A 17723-nucleotide genomic window follows, 5' to 3' on the forward strand; every position below is an offset into this window, starting at 1 on the left:
AAAGACTCAGCAAAGCAAAAGAAGAATGAGGTACTTTGACTCTTTTTCCCCATAAAGTGAGGCCATTTGACTTTATTATAACTCAATAAGCCAATCCAGATGCATCTCTGATGTTTCATTATATATAACTGATTAAAGATTGGCTTTCACTTTCTTCCATACCAATTGCAGAATCAGTAGTTCAATACATCTTGCCATTTACACACAAATGAATCACATGTCAAATGTGAAAAACCAAGACAATGTGACAGGCATTAATGTTTTTAGCTTATGCTCCTTGATTTGTGTAACCAAGAAAAGAATGCATTGCATTGATAATCCCACCATACTAATGCTGGTGCCATGTCTCTCTTGTGTGTGCATGTATATATATTATAAGCAAACACCTCATTTTGGTGTTTAAAGCTCTGTCAACTTTCCTTTTCGCTTAAAGAAAACTTAAAAATACGACAATAAAATAAGTTGTTTCTTGACTTGAACTCATGACCTTTGAATTACAATAACTTGAGAACAACTTTACCACTATACCAAAACGCATCCTTATTTAAAATTTTCCTAAAAAGATAAAAACTAAATTGCAACCGCCATGTGCCACCCCTTGAAAGTAAGGCTTCACTTTAAATCTTCTATATTTGTTTACTTGCATGTGCATAGCATAGACCAACTCTCTAGCATATATATGCTGGAGAACTTATGTTTTTCCATGTTACCTAAAAGAAAGATCAATGTTGCACATGAAAAAGATAATCAAACAATGTAATACATAACATTAACACACAAAATATGACTTATACAACAAATGTTCCATGTTTATATAAAAAATAAACAATGTTAAATACTTATAGGAAAGCAAACAAATATACAATACAATATAATATAATATAATATTCACACAAAAAATATAAATTATAGAATTTATATAATATACAATATTAACATACAAACAATATTATATAGGGCTAACCGTGAAAATAATCCAATCCTTTTCACGAATTTGTAATTTTATCCAATCCTTTCAATTTTGACAATTTGGTCTAAATTGGCTCAATTTAGGGCAATTTTATCCAACATGTAAAATCGATTTAGAGGGAGTGTTCATGCTAACTTAGCATGCCAGGTATATAATAAAAATATTTGTGGGACCTACATGTATACATAAGTAAAAAAAAAGAAAAGAAAGAATATACCTTGTAAAAAGAAAAAAGTAAACTAATTATGTACCCTTTTTTCCTTCTTACAAGTTACATTTTTTTCTTTTGTTATTTATGTGTACATGTGGGTCTCACAAATATTATTATTATATAACACCAAGCATACCAAGTTAGTAAGAACACACTCCCTCTAAATCGATTTTACATGGATAATTGCACCCAATTGATTCAATTTGGACCTAATTGTCAAAATTAAAAGGATTGGATAAAATTGCAAATTCGCGAAAAGGATTGGAATATTTTCATGATTGGCCCTATTATATATGAAGTTATAAGTTAAACTATTACAGACTTATAGTTGTATCAAACATATATAACTCTTTTGTTGTAAATATTAACTGAGTATTGACTAAAAGTCTAGAACAAAATATGTATATCATAAAACAAAACAATGATTGTCGAGCAACAATTAGCAGGCTCTGAAAATTTAAAACACTATCTAAGAAACAATCAACAGTGACTAAAAAGCGACATCAACAACATACAAGACAAGGACTCAAGTGCATATGCTTTTCTTCTTTGTTTTTTTCATTTTACTCTTCCTATTACACTGAAAGACCTTTCACATTCCTTCTGTAGATGACTCTTCACTTTCCTTCAATTTTTCTTTTGATTTTGATTCATTACAAACCAGGCGAGTGCTTGCGGCGCTTGACGCCAGTAAGAATGCAATTCTGACAAGAAGAGTTCCCTCGCGATTCCAATAGAATTGCATTGGAATTGGTAGGTTAGAAGAACAAAAAGAATAAGAGGGAGAGAACGAGAGAGGAAGAGAGAGAATTCGAGACAGTGGAGGGAAAGAATGATTCAATTGTATTGCCAAAAGATAATTCTCCTAGTGGCGAAGGTTGGTTATATACTTCCAACCTTGGCGCCACTATTTGGTTACATTTGAATTAAAAACAGCCATGTGCTATAACTGCCCCTCTATTCCTTATTATAGCAATACTTATTACCCTTCTACCTTAGAATTCTCTTTATTTACATAATGGCCTCGATCCCCCCCCCCCCCGGCTAGAAGCATTACTTGTCCCCAAGTAATTCATAGAAATCCTGCTGCCCTCAGAAACTGTTTCAGGAAGTAAGAAAGGTATTCCCAAGTGTTGTTTTCAGGGTGGAGATTGGACCAACGCACGAGGACCTCCATGATGGGGGCATGGTGCTTGTAGATTATTCACCTGTCCACTATAGCGATGGGCTCTAGTTCTTGTTGTGCGGGCTAGATTACAAATGGTAGGGAAGAACTGACTGGGTTTGTGCCGGGGGGAAGGTTTGAAGAGTGATACATGGAACACAGGATGTATAAGAGACCCCTCGGGCAGTTTGAGCCTGTATGCCACCTGTCCCACCTTGGCTAACACTTCATAGGGCCCATAGAATTTGGGGCTCAACTTAGTGACTGATCTGGGGGAAAGAGTTTTCAACTGGGCTTGCCTTAGTTTCAAGTACACCTTGTCTCCTACCGCGAAAATTCTTTCACTCCTCTTCCGGTCGGTATATTGTTTCATTCTGTTTTGAGCATTGGCTAGCTCCTCTCTCAGGGTCTGTAACATCTGCTGCCTCTAAGTCAAACAATCGTTCAACGTAGCTACTTGGTTGTGTTTTCCTCCTAGTGGTAAGAGCGGGGGTTTGTATCCATACAAAGCTTCAAACAGTATCATCTTTAGCGAGGAGTGTGGGGTGGTATTGTACCACCATTGAGCCAATGAGAGCCATTTGTGCCACCCAGTAGAATTCATTAGGCACACACATCTTAAGCATGTCTCAAGGCACTGATTAGTTCTTTCAGTCTGTCCATCCGTCTCCGGATGATAGGAAAAGGACATGTGGAGCTATATTCCGAGGGATTTCATTAGCTCTTTCTAGAGAATGCTAGTAAAGACTTTATCTCTATCTGAAACAATCACCTAAGGCAGCTCATGTAACTTGCCCACCTGATCCAAAAAGACCCTGGCCACCTCCTGTGCCATAAACGGGTGTGATAGACCCAAAAAATGGGCGTATTTGGTCATGCGATCCACCACCACTAACACACAATCCTTTCCTTCAGATTTCGGCAACCCTTCTATAAAATCCATACTAATGTGAGTCCATGCTTGGTCAGGCACTAGTAATGGTTGCAGCAATCCTGGGGGGTGAATGTTTTCATGCTTACATCTATTACACGTGTCTTAGTCCTTCACATACTCCATTACTTTTCTCCTCAATCCTGACCAAAAGAATAGTTGTCTGACCTTGCTGTAAGTGATTTGTATTCCTGAGTGGCCCCTCACAAGAGAGTCATGTAATGCTTCTAAGATCTTTTGCCTTGGAGTTTCATCCTCACCAATTATGATTCTATCCTTATATCTTAACACTCCATGTCGCAAGGAATAACTTGGTTTGTTGTCGGGGTCTAGGACCATTTGTTCCATCAGTTCTTTAATCCAGTCGCCCAGAGTGTAGCTAGTCGTTACTTCCTAGAACCAATCCAAAGTAATTGCAGTGATAGCCGCTGAGGCTCCTTCTTCCACACACCGAGATAAAGCATCAGCTACTTTGTTCTCCTAGCCTCTCCGGTATTGAATAACATAGTCGAGTCCCATCAACCTTGACATGCCCTTTCTCTAGAGGTGGGTGTGAAGTTTCTGTTGTAACAGAAACTTAAGGCTTTCGTGGTCGGTCCTTATGATAAACCTCCCTCATTCAAGGTAGTGTCGCCACTTCTCCATAGCTATTAGCACCGTTAGTAAATCTTTATCATACACACTGAGGTCTAAATGCTTTGGGGCCAATGCTTGGCTAATGAAAGCCAAGGGCCTGCTACCTTGCGTCAGGACTACCCCCACCACGTTATCATTGGCATCAGTTTCTAATACAAAGGGCAGATTAAAATCAAGTAGGCTCAGTGTAGGTACCTTACTCATAGCAACTTTCAAACGTTCAAATGCCTCTTCCGCCCTCTCATTCCAATGGAAACCTTCTTTTTTTAGCAGCTCTATTAGTGGTCTACTAAGAGTGCCATAGTCTTTAACAAATCTGTGATAGTAGCCAGTGAGACCCAAGAATCCCCGTAGAGCTTTCACATTAAGGGGTCTAGGCCAAGCAGTCATTGCTGCTACCTTCTGCAGATCTGTACTAACTCCTGCCCTAGAAATGACATGGCCGAGATACTCCACTTGGGATTGTGCAAATGCATATTTAGACCTCTTAATGTACAACTTATTAAATTGAAGGACTTGTAGAGTTGCTCTTAAGTGTTCTAGGTGTGTGGCAAAAGTGGGGTTGTATACTAGAATGTCATCAAAGAATACCAAAATAAATTGGCATAGGTAAGACTCAAATACTTGATTCATAAGGGCTTGGAAGATTGTTGGAGGGTTAGTCAATCCAAAGGGCATTACCAAGAATTCATAATGCCCTTGGTGGGTTCTAAAGGCAGTTTTGTAGATATCATTGGGATGCATTTTAATTTGGTGATACGCGGATCTCAAGTCAAGTTTAGAGAAAACCTTGGCTCCATGCAATTCATCTAACAAGTCTTCGATGATGAGTATTGGGAATTTGTTCTTGATGGTGAGGGAATTGAGTTGGCGGTAATTAATACAAAATCACCAACTGTCATCTTTCTTTTTTACCAATAACAAGGGAGAGGCATAGGGGTTGGTGCTTGGTTGTATAACAGAAGTACTGAGCATGTCTTTGATCATGCGTTTAATTTCAACCTTCTGTTTTGGGGGGTATCTATATGAGCGGATATTGACTGGTTGTGTTGGTTTTGAGGTTGATAGTGTGTTCTATGGGTCTTGGGGGTGGCAGAGACTTTGGCTCCTCAAACAAGTCCTCAAATTCATCTAAGAGTAAATTGAGAGAGTCTAGTTGAGTTACCTCCCAAGGAGTCGTTGTGGTTTCCACCGAGTTTAGCTTACCTCCTTCGTCTTCTGTGTCTTCCTTCCCTTCTATAGCATGTACCGAAAAGAGCTGGGTTACTTGCGTCCACTTGCTCTTGAGTAATTTGTGTAACTTTTTGCCCGAGATCATTTTACATGTCCCTGCTTCTGCATTGCCAATTAGAGTCATCCTCCTACCCCCTTTCTTGAATTTTACCTCCATCTTGTTAAAGTCAAAGCAAATGGGGTTGACTTCCCTCATCCAATCAACCCCTAGACAATGTCACAACCCCCCAATTTGAGTAGGTGCAAATCAGCCTCAAAGTCTTCCCCCTGCATCTGCCAACAAAACCCCACACAAGCAGATTTGCATAGAACTTTCTGGCCATTAGCTATTGTCACTGCCAAGGGTTGTGTCCCCGTGAGGTTGCACTTCAATCTCCTCGCTATCCCTTCATCCAGGAAGCTATGAGTGCTTCCGCTATCAATAAGAATCATCAGACAGTTATCTCTAGCCTTCCCTTCTACCTTAATAATTTTGTTAGTCACTACTCCCCTTAGAGCGTGCAGGGATATCTTCTCCTTCTTCTTCTAGAATGTCTCCATCCTCTTCTTCTCCCACTTCTTCCGCCCCTTCTGGTAGCAACAACTGCCTTTTACATTGGTGGCCAGATGTGTATTTGTCTCCACACCTGAAAAAGAGGCCTACCAATCGCCTCTGCTCCGTCAAATTTCCTTGTATTGGTGGAGGAGGTGCTGGTAAGGCTGCCAAACCCTTGCTTCCTGAACCCATGGTTCCTCCATTCCTTCCCCATCCTCTGTTACTTATTGGCATGGGTGCCGCCTACCACCCTCTATTGACACCCCTCTGCTTCTTGACCAATGCCTCCACTATCAACTGTTGAAGTTTGGCACACTCAGCAGCTTGCTGGATAGTCTTGGGTTAGAACATTTTGACTGTGGGGCGAACCTCTTCGTTCAAACCGCTTATGAAGCTTGACACGAAGTACCCCTCAGTGAGGGTAGGGTTCGAGAGCAACATCAGGGCCTTCAACTCTTCAAATCTCTGTTGATAGGCCTGCACCAATCCTCATTGTCTTAATTTGTTGAATTCTTCAACCACATCCAACATTCCCTTCTCCCCAAACCATTCGCACAATCCTTCCACAAATTCTTCCCACGAGCAGTCCTCCCTTACACCACTCCAGCCTTGGAACCACGCGTCTCCCTCATCGTTCAAGTAGGCTGCCGCAAATGTGACTCGTTGAGCTTCGGCCACGTTGTGCAAGTTGAACACCCTTGCACAACGCCTCGCCCATCACCTCAGGTTATGGCCATCAAAAAGTGGTATCTCCATCTTAGGCATAGGAAAATCGCTAGGTGTGATCCGATTCCATGGCCTTGCCTCCTAACTTCTATATTCTCCTTCATCACTTGTGGTTCCACCTCCAACTCTGTTGATCCCTCCGATCGGCCATTATCTCCTGGGCCACGCAGGATTGGCTCCGATCTGTCTCTTGTTGGAAACTCAAGGGAAATACGTACCTGAGTCTGGCGAGCAAGCATCGGAACAAACTGTTGCATCTAATCTCTAAGGGCCTTCCCTTGCTCCCTCATTTGTTCTTCCAATCTCGCCGCCTATGATCTGCTCTCTTCACACCACACATTTACCGCGCCTTCAATTCGTTGGTCCATAGAATTCTCCAACGATTCCATCCTACTCTAGATCTCACTAATCGTTGTTGAAACCTGATGGAGTTGCGACTCCATTTGCTTCATTCTAGTTCCGTCAGCCATCCCCTACTTCGATTGCCCAAGATGGTGCTCTGATACCAAATTGTCAGAATGCAGTCCTGACAGGAAGAGTTCCCTCGCGATTCCAATAGAATTGAGTGGGAATTGGTAGGTTAGAAGAATAGAAAGAATAAGAGGGAGAGAACGAGAGAGGAAGAGAGAGAATTCGAGAAAGTGGAGGGAAATAATGATTCAATTGTATTGCCAAAAGATAATTCTCCTAGTGGCGAAGGTTGGTTATATACTTCCAGCCTTGGCGCCACTATTTGGTTACATTTGAATTAAAAATAGCCATGTGCTATAACTGCCCCTATATTCCTTATTACAGCAATACCCCTTACCCTTCTACCTTAGAATTCTCTTTATTTACATAATAGCCTCATGACAACGCCTCACTAGAGGCACTAGCCTAGGTAGCGCCTAAGTGAAGGAACCTCGCCTAGCAATAGGTGAGGCACTACCTTGGTGCCTTGCATCGCCCACATGCCTAGGCAAGGCAAGCACTCGCTTTTGACAACATTGCTATCAATTAGTCAAAGATGTTTACATGATAATGTTCCAAAACCTAGGAGGCACCAAAATGCTCTAGAACCCCTAAAACCTTCTATAGTTATCCAGAACAAGTCTAGGGCATCCACAACCTTCTAGAGTCATCCAAGATAAGTCTAGAACACTCTACAAAGGTATAAAGAATTGTAGAAGCTTCCAAGAAACCTCCAAGCCTTCATTTCTCTATGTTACATGCAAACAAAATTGGCAAGCCATGACATTTTGCTTTGAAGAAGAAGTAGAAACAGAAACAGAAATTAAAGTTATTTTTGAATAAAATTACTCTTAATCAAAATTTAAAATCATATGCCACTCCAATCCTAGCCCATGGATTCTTGCATCTCTCCAACACTAAAATCTCGCTAACACATGTGGTCATCATTGTCAAATCTTTGGATCTAACAAAGGGGTTGTTTAGGAAGAATTGGGAGCTAGAGGGAATTTGGAGGGATAATTTAAACAAAAAGGGAGAAAGTTCGAGAGAGAGAGAGAGCAAGAGAAATATTCAATTCATTTCTCAACATGCCTTCCCTCCTCTAGCTATGGCTTATTTATAACCTGGCAATGCATCCATCTGGAATGTACAATTCGGTAAAGCACAACCACTATAACAACTATGTACAATCAACAAGCATAAGAGGAAAAAAAACACACACACAATTACTGTCCTGCCCCTAGGAACGTGACAAATATCCCTTCCCTTGAAACATTTCTTGTCCACAAGAAATGTTAAAAGCTGGCTACAGATCAACGGATCAACCAATTCCGGCCTTTACTGGCTAGTTTATCCTTATTTATTTCTTTCTCCTTTGTGTTTCCTCATGAAGGAGTTGAAGTTGTAACAATGTTCGCAACCGTTGAATGTTCTTTCTCCACCTCAATTCTATCTTCAAACCTGATAGCCTGTATAGAGCGTAGCTGAGACTCTAGAACCTCTTTTTGTAATAATTTCTACCATGTTTTACCAACGATCCCCCTTGCACTCACTGGTTTCTTCTTGGAGAACAACCTTTTCATCGTCTTTTTCCTTTTCTTCTTCTAATTCGAAATGTGCAGTAAGAGTCTTCAACATTGGTGGCCAAGACTGAATTTATCTCCACATTTAAAGCATAACCATAACTTTCTTCTCTACTCCATAGTAGAAGATTTAGTTGCATTAGGGTTAGGATAATCTTTAGAATTCCCTTAATTTCCTTCCAATTGTTAACTAAACCAAGGCTGAGCTTCTGTGAACAGTGTGTACTTCTTGGCAATTGCTTCCAATGTGAGCTCTTGCCTCTTGGAGCCTGGCCTTCTCAGCAACCTGTTTAATGATGGTTGTCTGTAACATCTTAACAGTGGGTCTAAGTTCATCATTCAACCCATTGATGAAACTAGACACAAAGTATAGTTCATCCAAAGTCAGGTGAGAAAGGATTGGTAGGGATCTCAACTCCTCAAACCTGGTTTGGTAGTTCTCGACTGATCCTTCTTGCTTAAGTTTGTTGAATTCCTCTACTATGTCTGTCATGGTCCTTTCTCCGAAACAAGCAAAAAATCCTCCACAAACTCATGCCAATTCAACTCAATTCTCCTTCTACTCCAACCTTGAAACCAAACATCCACTACATCATTAAGGTAAGAGGCGACCAGATTCACCCTGGTTTGGCAATTCTTAACTAATCCTTCCTACTTAAGTTTGTTAAATTCCTCTATTATGTCTGTCATGGTTATTTCGCTGAAACAAGCACAAAAATCCTCCATGAACTCATGCCAATTCAACTCAATTATCCTTCTACTTTAGCCATGAAACTAAGCATCCGCTACATCATTAAGGTAAGCAGTGGCCAGACTCACCCTTTGGTCTTTCCCACTCGATAATGCTGGAAGAGCCGCTCATAATGTCAAATCCACCATCACGATTTTGTCACCCTCGAATGTTGAAATCTCCATCCTTGGCATTGGAGTATGAGACTAATTCGTATGCACTCCTCTAGCGGAAGTCTCCAGTACAAATTCAGAAGGCTTCTTTCTTTCCAGAGGATCAAGTGCGCACTATCGAAATCTTGGTCCCGCTAGGATCGGAGCCGTGGCGGACCTTGGAGGGAAGTCCATTGGTAAGCTCGCATTAGGCAGCCAGGAAAACATACTCAAGACAATGCTCAATTGCTAGCCAATTCTGGCGAATTCTTCTTTGAGGCTTGCTACATCTTCTCGAATACCAATAACCTCCGCTTGGACACTCTTCTTCAACAATAGCATCACCTCTTGAGTGGCCAAATTTTTTGCCCTGCCACGACTCACCTCCTCCCGAGTCTGGTGAAGGCCTAACTCCAATCGATCCTCCAACTACTCTTGATTCTAACGAAATCCAATCTCCATCACATCCAACTAGGTTTCCAACTGTTTCATTCTAGTTCCCTTAGCCATCCTCTTAATCTATCGATTAGCCTTGATCAACCCAATTGCCAAGGATCGAATCTAGTCTCCAAACTGCTACTTGAATCTCCAATCACCAAACACGCCAAAACCTTATAGCGATCGTGATAAGTCTGATCGCCCAGAATTGCTTCACCCCAGTGTCATGATCTCTATCGACAAGGCTGGAATCGCCTTGCTCTGAACCCAATTGTCAAATCTTCAGATCTAACAAGGGGGTTATTTAGGAAGAATTGGGAATTAGAGGGAATTTGGAGGGAGAATTTAGACCGAAAGGGAGGGAAATAGCAAGAAATAGGGACAAAGTCCAAGAGAGAGAGAGATAACAGAAAAGGGTTCAATTCATTTCTCAACATGCCTTCCCTCCTCTAGCTATGGCTTATTTATAGCCTAGCAATACATCTCTCTGGAATGTACAATCCAATAAAGCACAACCACTAAAACAACTAAGTATAATCAACAAGCATAAGAGAAAAAAAAAAAACACACAATTACTGCCCTGCACCTAGGAACATGACACATAGCACTTGTACCCCTTTTGGTTGGAAGAGTAGCCAATGAAGACACATTTTTTTGCTCGAGGGTTGAACTTGGATCAGTTTGTCTTGTGAATGTGGAGGTAGGCAATGCAGCCAAAAACTTGTCAAGTACCTAGGGTTTGAATAGGAATTTGGAAGGAACTAAGGGGGAAATAGACTAAAGATAGGGAAATACAGCAAGAATATAGGGAGAAATGTAAATAGGAACAGAGAAAGAGAAATCAGAGGGATTGGGAGAGAAAACAGAGAATCAGAAGGGGGAATTGAGAGAGAATTAATGAGATAGAAATCTAGAAATAAATTAACATTCAAACATATGCTACAAACAATCTTCAATAGCTTCATATAACTACTCTACAAAAAATAACAAACTAACAAAAAATACAACTAGAGAAAAACACAAGTAAAATAGGCTAATTACTGTTTTAGCCCTAATAAAATCCTTAGGTCTCGACATTTCCCCCTGCCTTAAAACATTTCTCGTCCCCAAGAAATGTCAAACCTCCATGGCTTCCAATATACTTTTTCCTTCTCTTCCACAGCTTGGATGGAGAAATTTTGAAAAATCTCTATATAACAAATTTGTAGTAGCTCTCATGTACACCTCGATTGGAACACAACCGGAATCAATCACTCTCCGTTGGTCATGGTGAGTAGCTGAAACCTGCAAATTGCTATTCTCCCCAACTTTCCCCATCACAACTCCTTCGATGTGGGCTGGTTTGAGTCTAGAGGATTGACTAACTGTGACAAGGACTTCCTTGAATATTTCATCACCATCTAGTGAAACTAGGGACACACATCCTTAGCTGCAATTAATGGATTCCAAATAAGCCAACTGTCATTTTCTATTGCAAAAAAATCTGTAATAACCTTTAGATACCGCAATTGAGAAATGTAGACTCGCTTCAAACACCCAGACAAAAGCCGTATGAGAGCATCAAAACTAGGAGTTGTTGCAACACTAATTCCAGTCATCAATCCATCCCTCTAGACAGCAGATAGAAATCCTATTTGGCCAGCTAGAGTAAGAACAAACAAAACAGCAGAAACTTTGTTCTCCACAGCAAAACTTTTAACTTCTTCAACTATCTTCCTTAGCTTTCCTCCAGCAACCAACTGTCTCCGACATTCCTTACAACTTTGAATCTACTTTTTACTAAGGGAATTCCTGTTAGGATCATAACTCTTAGGAGACTTCCCAAGGCTGCTACACTGATTGTAGCTTCTGCTTCGACCTATATTAGTCATCAATAAGGACCGCACACTAGGACATGCCTTGATTAATTGTAATTCTGGAGGTTGAGCAATCAAAGTTCTTATATTCAAAATCCTATCATGCGGAACACACATGGTGTACATCTCTCTTCTAGTCTCCATCTTATGATTGAAAGAGAAATCAACATCTCTCTTTTCAGTGAGTATGTCCTACTCTCTTAAAACAACTGCTTATGTTACCTTTGTTAAAACCAACATCAAAAGCTGGTTTGCACCTTCTGAAATCTAGCTTGCATCTTCTGAAATGACAGCAATATTGTCACACTCTTCAGGGTTGGAATCTTTCATGTCGACAGTAAGATATCCTTCAACTAGTGTTGTCTTCACTTTTTCATTGCCTATTTTAAACAAAGCTAAGGAATCCTCAGCCTTCACCGAAATCAAAGGCAATGGAACAATATTCTTAAGAACTTCAATATCAATTCCATTCCTCACAAGAATCTAATCTTGGGCACTAGCCCATCCTTCAGTCCATGGACTAGTCACCGGGGATAACATGTTGGCCTCGGCTTCCTCTGTCACTTCATCAAATACTCTCTCATTTTCCTCCTGTAACCTTTCAATCGGCACATCTTTAGGTATTTTTTCTTCTTCTAATTTCTCAATCACTGTAGCAAAATTCACCTTAACACTCACTTCCTCCAATCTTAGGACCTCATCATCCTTGTGAGCGATTTCCTTAGAGCCAATATAAGACTATTCCGAAAAACAGTTGCTCTGATACCAGATTGTTGAAACAATTCCCGCACTTACACACTCTAGGATATCCCTCAAGAACTGCATGCTCACTCACACACACACACAAAAAAAAAAAAAGACATAATTTAGGAAACAAGAAACAACATAGAATTCAACACACACACGAGATAAAAGAGATTTATCCTAGTTAGGATCTCCCTTTTTGGAGAACCTACATCTAGACTAATGTGGATCTTTCTCTTCACTATCTTGACAAACACAAAAACAAATTACATGTACTGCACTCTCACACACAACCCTATACACAAGCTGTCTAACCTTGGAGATTATAAAGCTATACACTCTTTCCTCTCACATACACAGCACATACTCTTTCTCTCAAGATAGAATGAAAATCAATGTATCGAATGAGACCCCCAACCCTCTATGTATAAACCATAGAAGGCAAAACTTACAAGGATAGAACCAGTAGCCGCCTTATACATGTGGCGATTATCGTTACAATATGTAACTGGTGGTCTAACGATCTTCTAGAAACCCCTCTGATACCCGTATCCTTTTATGTTTCTTTTCTCTCTCGAGCCTCAAGACTAATCTAAGGCAAATGCTTTTAACAATAATTTTGATGGAGGAAGTGGAAGAGGGAAGGAAACATAATAAATACATTTATCAAGAAAAATGGAGGGATGTAAGATAAAAGGGTGAGAAAATCAACTGTTGAATTGGAAAGTTTTTGCCCATAGGACAGCTCCAGGGTCTCAACCTACAATAAGGAGTGCCTTAGCTAGTAAAGAAGCAGTTTGGAAAGCTCAAAGGATATGGGTCAGGGGCTTTATGATGTTTTCATACAACTTAATGTTCAGAATTCTTTGTACTTTCAGCAAGCAATAGATGCTACTTCATCCATTAGTCCTAGATATAAAGAACCATCTTACCATGACATCTGTGTGAATTTGCTTACAGATTGTAAGAAAGAACAACAATTGCATGAGAATTCTTTGTACTTTCAGCAAGCAAGAATGACTCTCCCCTGACCCTTGCAAAACAAGGAGCCTCATGCACTACGAATACCCTTTTTTTATTCTTTAGGACTTATTACAATAAAAGATCATATGACCCCATTGACTATGACTACATTGATAGCATGGACTTTTAGATTGAAGAAGAAGAACCACTAGTAGATATTGATTATGAAAAACTTGAGAACGTAATCTATAAGGAGAAGACATTCTAAATAGGTAATGAGGATATGAAACTTGGTTTTAGTCAAAGTATATACATTTTATATCTTTTTAAAAGATTAAAATGTTATTCATATACTCATTATCTTATATTCTTAATATCATATACATTTTTTTCTGTTATATATTTAGATGTTGGACAGAATCACAATAATTTGAGGGATCTGAAAGGGATTGATGTTGACTTTTGAATATCATATATCATTTTGCTGGTCTGAGTCGTATTGGACATGAAGGAGAAGGGCAACTACTGAAAAATTTATAATGATTGGTAATTTCGATATTGTTGATGCATGGACAATTTTTTGTAATTGTTGATTTCTAATTCGAATATTTCACTTTGAGTTTTATTTTATTTTCATCCTAAACTTGTGATAACATTGTTGTATGGACTCTTTCTAATTGTTGGAGAATGTTACTTGATGAATTTTGAAGTTTATTGTGGTATTATACTTCATTTTTTAGATCTAATTTTAACTATATAATATATTTATTGATTTGATAAACCCTAGTCCAACCATTGACCTCTCCCCTTTTTAAAAAAACTTGATTTAGGAATGCCAGTCAATCCTGAAAATATGCTAACTTACATAACCCAACTAGGAAATCAAGCTAATTAACCGAGAATCATGCTAACAATATCTATTACCCCTTCCAAATTTTGTGCCATTTTCGTCAGTGTAAATTTCTAAATTAAAGTTGTGCCTTGAGTATCTTTAACCAAACCAAATGACATGAATTGCTTTGAAGATAACAAATAAAGCAAGTAAGATATTGACCGCTTAAAGAAGTAATTCCGCATTAGCTCTCTTCCCCCTGCTTAAGTAATGCCTGTGCATATTTTCCCAATAAACAAAAATATAGCCCTTGCCTAATATGAAACACAAGCTAATTACCTGAATCAACTCGTCGGACGGCGACGAACAAGATGGAAGCTGGTCCGCCGGCAAAACCCGAATCCTGCACCCTGTACTCTTCCGAATCGTGTCCACGACACTGCCCCCTCTTCCTATAACAACGCCAGCCTGACCCTTATCCAATAGCAATCTACATCGAATAACACCACTATTAATCCCTTCAACCTCCAAAACCTTCTCAAAAACCCTAAACAGAGCTTCTTGAGCCTGCGAAACCTCACACTCCTCCGCCGATCCAGTGTCTCCGGCCAACACGATCTTCCTCTCCACAGCGGCGTCGCCAACGATGTTGATGACTCGCTCGACGCAACCCGGGACGGTAGGGTCGACCTGAATCTTGGCGCCAGTATCGCGCTCTAGGTTCTTGATGATGGAGCCGGAATTCCCAATAACGCCGCCCACGGCGTTGACGGGGCAAAGGAGGCGGAACAGAACTTGTCTGGGGCCGAGGACGATGGGCCGCGGCTCCGGCGGTTTGGGGCGGTGGCGCTTAGTGGGATCGCGGTGGTGGCGATGACGGCCGTTGACCGGGTCTTGCATTTCGGTTGACTCGTTTGCTCCTCACTTTCTCTCTCTACAGATAATATTATATTAGTTGTGGCCTGGTGCTTCACTTCCTTGTCTGGCTTCTACGTCGTGGTGGTGGTGGTGGAGTGGGACAGAGAATGCTAAGACCTAAAGCCTAAAGTGCGCAGACGCAGTCTTGGGAAAACCTAAAGCGCACAGACGCAAGCCAGCCGGGCCTTTTGCTAAAGCCTAAAGCGCGCAGACGCAGTGGCGACTGTCCTCCCTGCCGCATTCATCATCCACTTCTCACGCTCCCGCGCGTTGTGTATTTGGGGGCCCCGATCATACGCACCTAGTACCGGTAAGGGTGTGCATAAATTTGATTGAACTTATTTGATAGATCGAATCAATCGAACTGGTCGATCCGATTCAATTATTCATTGTGGGGCGATTCGAGTTCGATTAGCATTTTGTAAATATTTTGGGTAGTCAATTCGATTTAAGTATTTGGGCAAAAATAATCGATTAATCGAACTGACAGCCCCGCACAAGTCCAAGACTCCAAGTCTGTTGTTTTGTGACTTCTCCATTCAATGATTTCTTCTTCACTTCAATTCTTCTCACGCAGCACACCCAAACAGCACACCCAAACCTAATAGCCTAAGCCAAGACCGCTTCACCCCCCCCACCCATCGTCAACTTTCACCGCTTCGTCGCCATTGTCGACTTCTCCCCCACCCAACACCCAGTCCCCCCTGCACCCGAGAGTCACCTCCTACACCTGTTGAATTGAAGCATCGAACGATTCGAACCTTACGTCACCTGTCATTGGCTAACCCTCACTTCGTCGTTGTCGTCGAAGCTGAACACTTTCGTCATTGGCTTCTACCCCACCCAACCCCCTACACCCAATAGCCCGAGACCCAGCTCCCTCCTCACCCTTTTCGAAGCATTGACCCTAGTCTTAGGTCACCGACTTACCCTCACCTCGTCGTCGTCGTCAAACCCAAACGCTTTCACCGCCAGCTTCTCCCCCACCCAAGAACCAAAACCCAACCCCCCTCGCACCTGATAGCCCAAGACCCAGCCCACCCCCACCCCCATCAAACCCGACAACAAACCCTAAGCCATTTCACCCTCCTCACCTTACCCCACCATCAACGATCTAGTTGGTTTCGACAACTTAATCATGAATGATCTTGCAAGTTTCACCATCAACAATTTGAGAAGGCAATACGATTCAATTTCGGCAACTTAATCGTCGTGTGATTTTGATTGTCTTTGCGAATTCGTTGTTTCTGTTTTATGATTTGGTTCATAGTATCATAAAGGCTTGAACATTCCATGTATCTATTTGTTCTCTTATCTTTTTAAATAGTTGAAATGGTATAGGATTAATCAACAACAGACCAAGAGATAAAATTGATATAGGATTAATCATCTCTAATTTATAAAAAGTGCCAACAAGTATAAATAGATAAGAAATGTGCTATTGACGACTACTCATTTAAAATAGAAATGGTTTGTTCTTTTCGTTTAAATTGCGGACCAACAACTTACCTAGTTATACTGTTAAATTTGCAGAATAAACTTTTGCCACCTAAGATATTTCTTAGTTAATTTCATAGAATAAGGCAAGAGTCACTAGATTATGCTCTTTGAAGGTTGTTTTGTTGTCAGTTTTCTTGATCTCCTACCTATCTGTCAATATTATTGTCTACTCATTTGAAATGGTTTTGTTTCTTTATAGAACTTGTCGTCCAGAACTTGTGTAGAACTCTATTCCATATATATTCTTGGATCATGTTCTCTCTTATATTTGGGTCATTTGTGTGCTTCAACCTCTTTCATTGATAGCAACGATCAAGTGCAGTTTTGTTAGACATTCCTTATTGTCAATTAAAATGGAAAAAAGTACCTAATTTCCGTTAATCTTTTATTGTTTCTCCTTATCTCAATGGATCCAGTTATATGTGAACTTTGACAACACAAGTGTTGTTAGTTTGGTTTTGAGTTTGGAATTGGAAATGGACCAAAGGGTGGTGATGGATTAATTGTTTCTTTTTGGTAGATGTGTAATTAGCTTTAGCAGAATTATATACTCATTTCTAGATGCAATTTGGTTATAAAATTTGGGTAGTCGATTAAATCGATTTTTGTTTATATTTGATTCAATTTTTGGGCTGTTCTTCCAGTTCAATTTTTTGTTCGATTAGTTTAAAGTCTAAATCGGTTAATTTGGTTCGATTTTTGGGCTATTTTTCTAGTTCGATTTTCGATTCGATTAGTTCAAAATTCAAATCGGTTAATTCGGTTTCGGTTATTTCTATTATTATATCAAGTTGGTTCGATTCAGTTATATCCATAAGGGCAATTCGGTTCGATTAGCTAAAATGGGGTGGTTCGGTTCAATTTTAACCTAATGCACACCCATAACTACCGAGTTTCTTTTTCAATTTTGCTACATGTACGTACGTGGTTACCTACAAGTTCATATACACAAACTCAAATTCAAATGACAAAAATACTTATCATTTAATTGTAAAATTATATTTTTTATCTTTGGCCATCTTCTCTATTCTCTTTCTCCCATTCTCTTAGTCATCTCTAACAATTGCCTCTCATTGCCTCACCTCTTACACATCGATCGTCATTGTATCTTCTCTCTCCGCAATAGAGAGAAAGAATGCAGCAATAGTTA

General features: G+C 40.2%; 1 protein-coding gene across 4 annotated transcripts in view; it reads right to left on the bottom strand.

The window, feature by feature from the left end:
- LOC127803906 (KH domain-containing protein HEN4-like) overlaps positions 1-15245 on the bottom strand; it is a 29798-nt gene extending 14553 nt beyond the window's left edge. Inside the window, exon 1 of one of the 4 annotated variants that reach the window (XM_052340525.1) lies at positions 14495-15241. In XM_052340525.1, the coding sequence (XP_052196485.1) occupies positions 14495-15055 (561 nt within the window). In that variant the 5' untranslated portion in view covers positions 15056-15241. Of the gene's footprint in view, positions 1-14494 lie in introns of all 4 variants that reach the window. The other 3 variants (XM_052340527.1, XM_052340524.1, XM_052340526.1) reach the window with 3 other exon arrangements.
- Positions 15246-17723: the final 2478 nt, after the last annotated feature.

Source organism: Diospyros lotus, chromosome 6, assembly GCF_014633365.1.
Source record: "Diospyros lotus cultivar Yz01 chromosome 6, ASM1463336v1, whole genome shotgun sequence".
NCBI lineage: Eukaryota > Viridiplantae > Streptophyta > Magnoliopsida > Ericales > Ebenaceae > Diospyros > Diospyros lotus.